The 12672-nt window shown below is 36.3% G+C and overlaps 1 protein-coding gene across 1 annotated transcript in view; it reads right to left on the bottom strand.

Moving 5' to 3' along the window:
• Positions 1 to 12672, bottom strand: part of LOC150076390 (forkhead box protein K1-like) — a 228315-nt gene that overhangs the window by 46885 nt on the left and 168758 nt on the right. The window contains exon 5 of the mRNA XM_090388139.1: positions 9792 to 10003. Coding sequence (XP_090244265.1) covers positions 9792 to 10003 — 212 coding nt within the window. The remainder of the gene's footprint in view (positions 1 to 9791; positions 10004 to 12672) is intronic.

Raw genomic sequence — 12672 nt, 5'->3', positions numbered from 1 at the left:
TAAGGCCATATTGCTCCGGGATATGCGGTGGTCATTCTCTGACCTTTCCGCATCCTCCGTATTTGGTGGCTCATGGGCTCGAACCCCGGTCTAATCAAGAAGCGTGTGCTACGCACTGCTGCTCCTGCCCACCTGGCTACGGAGGCGCCAATAATATGGGAGGGGAGTAATAAATATCATACAGGTGGGATTAAACTAAATGGCTAAGTTTAGAGAACACAAACCTATAGAGCTTTATTAAGTGCTCTATAAAGTTATTTTGATAATTAATTGATATGGAGATAACTGTATTTACTTTTAATTTCTATTATTCACAGAAAATGAAAAAAAAAAAAACTTTAATTTAAGAAAAAAATCAAATGCACCTGAAATGTAATACACTGTGTACATTAGCTAACTTGTTGCTTATTTACTAATTGAGTGTATTCATTCTTGCAGATGTTATTTTAACTTCAATCGTGTGCCAACCCATCTCCCTTCTTTGGAACTCTTTCCTTGCCCTTAATTTTGGAATTATGTTTGTCCAGTTCCTCCATTCACCAAGAAACTGCACAAGGGCACATTTTCTTCTTGTTCGTGGAATGCCTGCAAACCTTTAAAAGCACCTCTTGCACATGGTTAGCCACATCTGTGGAATTTAAATTTTTAATAGTGCTGATTTGATCTGCAAAATCTAAATTGATGGATTCAATATAATTTTTCCCATTTAGCAGTTCTGATGGAGAACTGTGCAAATCAAGGAAGAATTGTCATTAGAATATGTTAATAATTAAAAGTAATTGTTCTATAATCACCAGTAGAACAAGAATGTCTAACAGGTAACATTGCCTACAGAGAAAGTAATTACAGGCAACCCCCGTATAACACGGTTTCCCTCTAATGCAATTGATAAATTGCGACAATCCTCACACAACGCGGTACTTATATAACACGGTTAGAGAATTTCAGCAAACCTCGTATAATAGGGTATTTTTGAGCTTTTGTGCAGGGAAAACTCTGCTATTACTGTATGTTGGATGTAATTTTTCAACATTTCCACTCTTTTTGAATTGCCACGGTTGACTCGCTAGTCAGGAAAAAATATATATATATATTGAGGAATCTCTGTATTTTATTTTGTCAGGAAATCCCCGTGTTATGTTCTGTGCTATTGAACTTGTGGAAAAATCTAGATTTCAAAGTTTTATTACTATTGGATAGCATGCCAGGCCATCCAAAAGATTTAAGTCATCCAAACAGTGAAGTTATGTTTCTACCACCACAGTTGTACTAGGTTAATACAACTTCTTTCATTCAGCCATTAGATCAAGGCATTATATCCACCTTTAAAACTCATTATATCAGAAAATTATTACAATGGATTTTGGAAAAAATCGGTTCCGAATCTATTGAAGTAAGGGAAGCATGTAAACATTTCTAAATTGTGAACTGCATCAGAATCATAGCTTTATCAGTTAGAAGTAAAACTGTCAATGTTAAATGCGTGTGATAAAATGTATGGTCAGAGTCAGTTCATTCAGGAAATATGGTTGAACCGGCAGAAAATGGAATCGGTGCGATAGTAGAACTTGCTATGTCGGTAGGAGGGGAAGGTTTTGATGATATGACTACTGAAGCCCTCATGGGTAGCACTGTTAAAAGAACCTCCCTCCATTGGGTAGAAAAGCCTCGAGTTCGAATCCCGTCAATGACAGGGAGGAAATTTTTATGGGTCTTTTTTCACAACGTGGCTGAATTAGTCAGGCTCAGGTGATGGAAGCATGGATTTTTCTGCCGGAAACTCGGGTTTTTCGTCCATCAAAACAGAAAATCGACCTTGGGACACATGCAATTTATAGACAATATATGCAGAGCAATATGGCCTTAGTCACCGATGCTCCTAAAAAAATAAAAAAAGATATGATTACTGAAGATGTTCAAGAACTACTGGTAGAAAAAGAGGCTGGTGAAGAGGATTTGGTGGAAATGGCATCGGTGGTAAAACCAAATCAATTCAGAGGATGATAGTGCAGATGGAAATTCTAATTCTTATTTCTTTCTTAAATTCTTATTTTTTGAATGCAGATTCTTGAATGAAAGAAGCCCAAAGTTCAAAAGAGTGCTTCAAAAATGCTTAGTTCCATACATTGAAATTCACAAAGATTTATCAAGCAAAAGCAAACAAAACCAGATTACTGATTTTTTAAAGAGAGCTCTAGAATGGAGCTCTCTTTAAATCTAGAATGGTGTATTTTTGTTAGTTCTGTTAATATTTTATTAACGGAATAGTGTATTTTTGTTAGCTTTTCAAACATAATCCCCATTTTTGTACTTTTTCTTAATCCCGTATAACATAGTTTCGCACAACACGACATTTTATAGGAACCTAACTACCATGTTATATGAAAGTTACCTGTATAATTATACTAATCTTGCTTTCTTCATGAATATTGGCTAAAGGTTGTAAAACTGATTGGTTTGTTAATCATGACCAGTCATCTGGAGGCTATGCAGTCTTCAAATGAAATGCTGTTGTCAGTAATTGAACTATGCCACAGAGGGATTCACCATTTGCACCAGTAGCTAAAAGGAAACTGCATCTGCAGGGAATCTAAAGCATTTCCAAGTATAAGATTATTTTCTAAAGGTTTGTAGCTTTTTACCAAACTGGCTTTTAAATATAAAACAGCTTATAAAGAGATGATATGAATACAGCCCAAATTGCCAATCACCTTGGGGGCACACACTGCAAAGGAATTACATAAATGATTTACTCAGGTGACAATGTGAGTGTTTCTGATAATGACAGCAGCAGTACAGTGAGTATCTACAGGCTGAATGATCCTACAGGTAACTGGAAAGACAGTTCCTTTACCTAAAGGGCCATAGAGTTCATTAGTAGATAGTGAAATCTGTAAGTAACAAATAAAAAAGTACATTATATCTGCCACAGCAGGAAGTCAAGAACTGCTTAATTCCCTGGTCCTTTTTGTTGTTGTGTCACTATACAAACTTTGTATATATAATGTCATTTATGTTATGTTCCTTAATGTGTTTATGATACCATTCTTATAAAAGGCTCTCTCTCTCTCTCTCTCTCTCTCTCTCTCTCTCTCTCTCTCTCTCTCTCTCTCTCTCTCTCTCTCCCAATCCTCCTTCTTTAATGAATCAGACTTAAGATAGAGGATGTCTTTTTTTTTTTTTTTTTACCCAAAGCATTTCCAAATTTGTTCTAGTCATGTTTAGAATTATTCTTGATGATAATTGCAATTATCCCATATTTTCCTTAACCGTATCCCCATCCGTTGGGGTACGTACCAGCCCCAACTGGGTTCAGCAAGTTAATTCTATAATTTTTACTCTAATTACAGAGCTGAAACTCGCTATAGTTGGAGCCAGAACTGTTTTCTTGAATTTTCCCACTTAAATTTTCAAAACCTTCTATTGAATTTCAGAGAAATGACAAAATGTGACATCAAGTATGCAATTTTTTTAGACCTTTTCAATAAATTTTTTTACCCCCGCCCTAACCAGCCTAGAGCTTATGAAACCCGACACTTGATTCGTTTCTTGGTGTAAAGCGCGCGAATTTCTTTTTACGGAGAGGAGCAGTTCTGATAAACAACTCCGCGTGAATACGAGCGAAATGTGGGAAGTATATATCACGTCGCCAGTACAGCTACATCGAGACGGTAAGTGTAAACAAACAAAAGACAAACAGGAGCTACTGTTTTTGACGTAAGAAGCAATAAAGCCATACAGTACCAATAACAGTTTATGGAAGGTGAACAGATCGTATATCCTATCTTCAACGTGTATTGGTCCTACGAACAGAAGGTCAAGGAAATTCATCTGGTGGAAACGGGAAAAACTGGTGTAAAACTGATAACACTGCAATGCGCATTTGATTAAAAAAAAAAAAAAAAAAAAGTTTGCTTTATTGTAATTGTTTTTAGTAAACAATATCAGAACAGCAGTTTCCTGGGTTTGATCTTCTAACCAAATTTCGAGAAAATATTTCTATTTATAGCTGCGTTATAAACTTCGAAACTGGTGCATCAAAAGAAAGGAAAAAAAATCATCCGCTTTGAATTTCTTTCTTTCTTGAAATGTGTATTGTTCACATAACTGCAATATTTGTAACAATACAAAGCTAACAGATTACAACTAACGGCTGCTCAAAAAGTATCGTTAGAAGATATTTGCTTGTTACGCTTTGATGTTATCGCAAAGGGAGAAATTCTGTTTTAGCTCAGAAGCCGAATAAATTCACTATCCACGGTCATAATGCTGTTCTGAACTGCAATAAACAGATAAACTCCGCTGACAAATAGACTTACTCCCCATCACTGTTATTGTTTTACTGTGGTTTTTGGCAGATGAGTCGGTGACTGCTAAATGCAGTGCGGTTTCTTGTATTCTCTCTCTCTCTCTCTATTTCGGGATCTCTGACCGTGTGGTCATCACGTAATATAAACAGAAAATTTGTTTGTCGGAATGCTGCCCATCAATTATCAACTCTTTTACCGACCTTCTAATGTATGTTGTGTTCAAATAATCCACTTTGCGAAATTCGAAAGTGCTACATCAATTAGGAGCAAAAACGGTTTCCCCCAACATAATGAATTATTTTATAGGTATAATAATGATTTTACTGACTGGAAGAAAGTGTCCACAATAAAACAATTGTACAAGGCGAAAATATGCGGTCACTCAAAGGATAAGCAATACAGCGATGTTTGAAATTTATAATGCAGTTCACTAGCTAATATTTCCAGAGGAATTATTCTGGATTTTTTATCAAATGAGCACCAGACCAAAATCGGACTAATTAGTAATTCCGCATCCTAGGATGAACTGACTAATTAGAACTCCAGCATCTGTGATGAAACGTCATGCACACCGATATCGTTTGCTACAGCAATAATGTAAAGAAATGAAGCAAAATATTGTAACAGAGCTATAATGCAAAATAATGTTAGAAAGTAAAAATGCAAAATATTGTTCTCTAAAACAATTGCAGTTTCGGCATCCTAGGATGAAGCTGACTTAGAGCTGCAATGCTGTTTTTTTTTTTTTTTATTATTATTATTTATTTTCTTTATTTATTTTTTGTTTTTGTATGGGTGGCTCCTAGAACAAAAGTTCATCTTGGCCTCATTGCTCTGTTCAGTTTTTACGCATTGTCATGGTAAGGCCAGTGTGTGTCGTGGAAAAAAAATCATCCCGCTTAGGAATATCCCATGTTGGATGAAGACAGATGAAAAGGAAGGCAAGAGAGAGAGAGAAAAAATTTTCATCCCGCACGGGAGAAAGTGACAGGAAAGAAAAACTGTTTGTGAGCTTATGGGTGTGTTCTGTATTGTGATGTTGTATTTGGGCATTCTGGCTACCTGGAAGCAGCGATCACCTGGACGACTGCCTCCAGGTACTCGTTCCTAGCAGGAGGGCAAGATCTCTCCTACTAACTGCACGCCCTCCTCCCTGGGGAACTACTAGTAGTAGTAGTGGCATGTGATGCAAGAAAGCAAGTGTATGAGCTTATGCAGCATCAGCCAAAAAAAAAAAGTTTCCCAGGGAGGAAAGAAAAACTTGTATAAGATGAAGAGAGGGAAGGAGAAAAGAGAAGAACTATCCCGGCCCAGGGAAGCCCCAATCCAGGATGGATTGCTAGAACAACACAAGAAAAAAAAAAATAATAATAATATAATAAAATAAAATAAATAAATAATAATAAATAAAATAAATGAAAGTTAACGCTCTGGACGTTTGACAATCTCTTGGCCTTCTCCCCACCAAAAGGGTATTTTTTATTTCTCTCTCTCTCTCTCTCTCTCTCTCTCTCTCTCTCTCTCTCTCTCTCTCTCTCTCTCTCTCCAGGGTCGGACTAGAAAGGGTGGACTCCCTCCCCTAAGGAGTTTTTTTCCCTCAAGTGAAAAAAGGGAATTGGAAATTTCATGAAAATGAACCCTGTTTTTCTTCATTCAGTGAACGGCTACTCTGTCAGCGCAAGAGAAGTGAAATTACATTTACAGCTCAGAATGGAATTCAAACATTGAAACACGACATTTTATGGTGAATTTTTCGGGCGTTGTGTGATTCAATTTTTCTCTGGAAATTTTTTGATGATATCAAATGCATATCAAGGAAATATTGAAGTATTCAATAACAATTACTTACAATTTCCCAATCCTCACTACGAGTAATGGAATGTTCTCACAATCTGTTACTAGCTGCGCTTTTTTTTTTTTTTTTTTCGTTTGTACACCAGGTGAGATGCATGTGAAGTTCCTTCGATATCAGTTTTCGAAGTTTATAACGCAGCTATGAATAGAAATATTTTCTTGAAATTTCGTAAGATCAAATATACATCCATGAAACTGCTGTTCCGATTTAGTCCTCTAGAAACAATTACAATAAAGCAAACTTTTTTTTTTATGAAATGCGCATTGTAGCGATCAGTTTTACGACAGTTTTTTTTTTTTTTTTTTTTTTTCGTTTCCAGTAGATGAATTTCCTTGATTTTTTTTAGTAGATAATACATATTGAAGAAAGGAAATGCAATATTTTAGCTTTTCAAAACCAATTCGTTGCAATTCTTTCGTACAACAATTACGAAAAGCAATAAAGCTACAAGTGAGTGAGCCATGCAAATTAGTGTTCGCAAGTAATGATGCTCAACTGTTTGTTTTCCACGAAAGTTGTTTACAGTTTCATTTTCTCCTTGGATCACCTTGGTAACGTTAATGACGTAAGCTTGACCAGTCAATTATCTCTCTGCGTGAGTTGATTCGTTTTAGCCAGAGGCACCGAGCTGACGCGCGAATTTTTGAACTAATGAAGTAACGCGTTTTATTTTCAAAGCTTGGATCTTGTTTTGCCGACATCAAAATTTAATAAATTGAAATGTGATCGTACATTTTTACTGTTTTAGAGTGAATTAATAGTTTTTGCTGAGCGCTAAAGGTAGGAAATCAAAGAATATACTTCTGTTTATGTATATTGAGAGTTTCAATTTGGAAAATTGAGTAGAAATTATGAAAATTATTAGTTTTCTTCGGGGGGGAACAACTTTCGAGTTAGGGTTAAAAATTAGACAAAAACAGGGCAGACTTTGACCGGGTTAAATTGTTAACTTTTACCTTTCAATTCTTGCTTCAGCAATTTAAGAACTCCCCCTCCGAAAGCTTTACTACTACAGTTTTAGGCATACCATAACATGGGAATTACCAACAATAAATACAGGCAGTTTTCAAAAGAAATCCCATAGGCTTTCAGGTTGGTGAAAAGAAGATGCCTAATAATATATGCTGCAGAGCCACCATCAAACACTGGGAATGAAAGCAAGCCGTTCCAATTTGACTTTTTTTTTATTTATTTTATTTTTTTGTTAGTAAAGCACAGCATGAATCACTCTGACCACTGCCATCAGTAGCAATAGGAAATGGTAAATTAGAGCGCATGTTGTAAATCTGAAAAGTCGGCAGCCATGTATCACTCTCCCACCCCCACGCAACAAACATCTGTTTTTTTTTTTTTTTTTTATTTGTTTTCTAGGTACTGCACATTGTTCTAATGTTCATTTGTTCGATAATATCTCATTAAATTGCATTTCTCAGCACTTGAAACCGAAATCATATTTGTACATAAAGTACACAGTCATGGTACCTTTTCCAGATTTCATAATACACAGAAAAATCAGTATATGTCTTCTTAAACACTACATTGTGTAGTGCTTCTTTCCTCCTGAGAGACTTTGTTCATATGTTATATTGTGTATTTTATGCAACACAGAGCACATTTGATAGCTGATTTGTTAACCAGAGATGAATAAAGAAATCTCATGATCAAATTTGCAGCACCTGTTAAAAATTCCAAATTTAACTGAAGCTGTAGTTTGGGTTTTTTTTTTTTTTTTTTTGTTAAAAATATTGAGAAATCCTATACTAGGATAGTGAGCAGGAGGTTAAAAAAAAAAAAAAAAAAAAAAACAACTTAATTCTCTGATTATGTGGGCTACGAAGCATGGCAACCAGGCACCTCAGAGGTGACCTGATGGAGGTTTAAGGCTCTGAGAGGGATTAGTAAAATGAATAAAGGTGAAATTTTCACTGTTATAAAGAATTTCACAACTAGGGACATAAATCCAAATTACAAGGGAAGAGATTGCGGGGATTGGCAAGGGCTAGCTAGATTGTAGGAAGTTTTCTTTTAACCAGAGAGTCACTGACTGCCTGAACAAGTTACTTTTGCAGGTAGTTTAAGGCTGACAATTTGAATAAATTCAAAGGTCAACTGTATAATTACCTATGTGAGGAGGAAAGCACATATGTATTTCCTTATCTACTCGTTTTTTTTTTGTTTTTTTTTTTAATTTTGCTTTTTTTTTTTTTTTTTGCTTTTTTTTTTTTTTGGCCAGTGCAGCAAAAGCCTGTAACTTCCTTGCACTATAACGACAAATACGATTACTATTTTCTATCATAAGGAACGATCAAGTTCATATAACCTTATTTCTTTGAAACAGTTCCTTTTGGGTGAACTTTAAGCTGGACTCCATTCACATCTTTACAAAGGAATTACATTTTGGAATTAAGTTTCTTTTCCCACTCATGACTGCAAACAACCATGTGTTTTTTTAGCTTTCAACTTCCTATGCTGATTATCTCTGGTAAATATTTTGTGAAAATGTTAGCTCGATTCATCCTGGTACAGTTACCTCACTATGTAGCATTCCGAAAGTGTTAAGCTGAGTAAACAAAATATGTTATTACCAAATCAAATATCACATGATGCAAGGTTTCAGCAGGTTAAGCCAATCATTTCTGTGCAAGAGGCTATGAAATATTGGGGGGTTCCATCAGACCCACCATGCATAGGTTAATATTTCCATTGAACAAATGCACTAACCTTACGAACAGCATGATGCAAGGGAATCTATGATTCAATCAAATGAACCTATATAATACAACTCTCTCTCTCTCTCTCATCTTTGTTCAATCTTAACATATCTAGCATAAGAAAGAAAATATAGTTGTGATAGTAGTGACAGACAGTCAATACTACTTGCTAATAACTACAAGTAGGCTGCCCAATAATACGCATATCTTAAACTAACATAGAGGACAGCCAGTTATGCCTTATGGGATATTAAAATGGATGATCCTCACTGCAGTGTGTACTCAGTTGTGCAGAGACTGCTTTATACTCATAGTTATACCAAGAACTCATCTCTTACTTAAGAAATGTAACACTGACACTTTTTTTTTTTAAATGGTGATGCCAAACACAAAAAGTGCAGGAGCTTACAGTATTTCAGTGTTATGTATGGGTTGAGAAGGTACTTGTTAACAATATTTAAATTTCTGTACATTGCAATTTGTAACTTTGCTGAAGGAAGGTTGTTCCAAAGAACATAAGTAAAATAGACAAACAAGGAAAAGTTAGTTTGGAGTTGAACAACAAGTGATTGGCTAAGGTATATGTTCACACTGTTTTTTTTTTTTTTTTTGGGGGGGGGGGAGATGGAATTACATATGACAAATTCAGAAGAAATGCCACAGATATAGGAACAATATTTGACAGAGTTTGGATTTATATAGAATCAGTAGCTATTTAAGAAAAAAAGTAGTGGTAAAAGAAAAAGGAAAACCCTAGTTATTTCAATGCAGAGGAAGCAATATTTGTGTTATACTTATGCCAAGAGAGAGACTGGAATTTGTGACCCTATATCTTAGGACAGAGGTAAGTTACTTGATGCACCTGTTTATCAGTATACTGTAGAAGGAAAGAGAAAAAAAAAAAAAAAAACTTACCAGGTGATCCAGGGGCAGATTTGCTAGTTTTAATGTCGTGGCTCATAGTCAAATAAGAAACAGGAGGAGCTAACATTTGCCCTAGATGTGACACAGAAGAATCTGAAGCTGTTTCAGATATATTATCTGGAACAGGACTGGGTTCCCGAGATAACGAATCAGGAGTCACTAGTCCACTGAGGCCACTATGGCTGGGAGATGCAGGGGCTGACCTGTAAAAAAGCATCACAAGACCAGTAATTAAAATTAAGACAATTATTGTAAATTTTTCAATAAAAATTTATTTTTCTCCCCTGTAAAGAAAATTCATCTAAAATCTGGCAAAAATTTGATCCTGCATTTTCAAGGAGAGATTCTCAAAACAATACCATTTACTTCTCTTGTGCATCTGTAGGGAAAGCCTAAACATGTATAAGTATTTTTACATTGTCAAGAGTTGTTTAACTTATTTTTTCTGATTCTTCATCTTCAGAAGAACCAAGAACTGTAAATCATCTTTTTGTCATACCCTTATTCTTCTTCTGGCATTATAACTCAGGGTGGGTCTCAGCCTTCTCAACGATGTTCCACCAGTAAGCCCTCCCAGAAGTCAAACTTCTCCAACTACTTATTGTCATGATCTTAAGTCCCCTTCTACATCATCTATCTTTTCCACAGCCTTCCCCTTGCCCTCCTACTGGTAGGTTTCCATTTCATTATCCTCTTAGTTGTTCTGCTGTCATCCATTTTCATAACAGGTCCCAACCAGGCAAGTCTCTGGCTCTTCAAAAATCTGACGATGTCCGCACCCTGAATAAGATGGTCAAGTTCATGGCTCATTCTGATCTTTCATGGCCCATCAATGTCTTGTACAGGACCAAAGACTTTTCACAAAATTCTACGCTCAAACACTCTCAACAACTGCTCATATTTACTTGTTAATGTCCAAGAATAGGGTTTTGTTATACCCTATTCTTTACAAAAGTTGTGCGAAACAATTTCTCAAATAGAATAAAGATTATACACCAAATACAGGTGGGTTATAATTAAAATTGACCTACTCTGATGTATCTGCAGTGAAAATTATTTAATGAAAGCATTGTTTGGTAGATACGGTGCGCCTCCGTAGCCAGGTGGGAAGGAGCAGCAGTGCGTAGCACACGCTTCTTGATTAAACCGGGGTTTGAGCCCGTCACCACCAAATACGGAGGATGCGGAAAGGTCAGTGAATGACCACCGCATATCCCCGGAGCAATATGGCCTTAGTTGCTAATGATCCTAAAAACCAAATAACAAACAGTTTGGTAGATACACCATGAATATAATAGCAAACAAGAAACTTAGTTTAGCCATACATTGCAACAAAGAGACAGGCTTTTGCTGCACTAGCCAAAAAAAATAAAATAATAATAATAAAAATAATAGAAAAATAACAAATAAATCAAAAATAATATTAAAAATATAAAAAATAAATGAAATATATATATATATATATATATAAATAAGAAAATAGAGTAATTCTGTGCCCATCCCCTTATCATAGGTACCTATCCAGCCTTTTAATTTCTCCAAGCTGTCAGCTTCAACTACCCACAGAGTAATCAACAACTTGTTCCAGTAATCAACAACTTACTGGTTAAAAGAAAACTTCTTGCAATCCAGTCTAAGCATCTTCCCCCATAATGGGCCCTCCTTGCAACCAGTCTACAATGCTCAGAGAAATTCTGACCATATCGTAATACCCAAGTCCCTTTCCTCCACTACTGACTTTAGTTCAACTCTGCCAACTTTGTTATATTAAAGCATAGCTGCCATTTTTCTGACCATCCCTGAAGGCTATCTAGATCACTCTGAAGAAGCTCTGCTTGGCGGCAATCATTAAATAAGCTCTACCAAGCTTTACATCATCTGCGAATTTACACATCACGCCCTCTATCCCTTCATCGATGTCATTTATGAAAATAAAAAACAAAGTGGTCCTAATACTGATCCTTGAGGAACCCGACTTCTTACATCAACCCAGTCTGAGGAATAACCATTTATCACAATCCTCTGCCTCCTACCCTGAAGCCATCCAGCTAAGGATTTTCCCCTGTGATTCCAACCTGCTCCAGCTTATAAAGTAACCACACATGTGGCACTGAGTCAAATGCTTTGCTGAAATCCAAATAAACAATGTCGAAATTATTCCCCAAGTCCGGCTCTTGAGTTACCTTGTAAAAATAGCTAACCAGATTAGTTAAACATGATTTTCCCTTTACAAAACCATGCTGAGTATCCTTCAGAATTCTATTTCTATCTAAGTGATCCTGGATTCCACCATTGATCATAGTCTCCATGATTTTCCCTACTACTGAAGTTAGACTAACTGGCCAGTAATTTCCCACTTCACTCTTAGAACTGCCCTTATATATTGGAGATACATTGCCACTTTTCCAATCCAATGGAATCACTCCAGAGTCCAGTGATGCTCTCATAATTAGCCTCAATGATTTAATGCACTCCCTTAAGATTATAGGATAAATGCCATCAAACACTTAGGTGGCAACGAACATGTAGCATGGTTCTCTTCAAGATGCCTGGTCAGCATGAAGAGGAAAAGACCAAACCCTCCAGCACAATGAAACAAATGGCCCTCAGTCTCCAGAGGCTTTCACTCTCCCTCTTACAGCAGTGAGAGGATCAGAGTGGAAGCAGAGGGTGCTAAGAATCTCTCGGTATGACCAGGCTGCCATGCATGGAAACTGAACTTGGCCTGTTACAACAAAAGATCGCTCATCAGTAAAAATAGGATATTAGAGCTGGAGAAGGAATTAGAAAATGTGAATATCATCAGTTTGGCTGAAACAAGAAGAAATGAGTCACTTATAAGTTTATCAAGAAATCTGCTGTACACCAATGG

Source organism: Mastigoproctus giganteus, chromosome 13 (genome assembly GCF_048544385.1).
Source record: "Mastigoproctus giganteus isolate SK-2022 chromosome 13, ASM4854438v1, whole genome shotgun sequence".
NCBI lineage: Eukaryota > Metazoa > Arthropoda > Arachnida > Uropygi > Thelyphonidae > Mastigoproctus > Mastigoproctus giganteus.
Note: the sequence above shows the minus strand (reverse complement) of the source record. Positions and strands in the feature narration are given on the sequence as shown.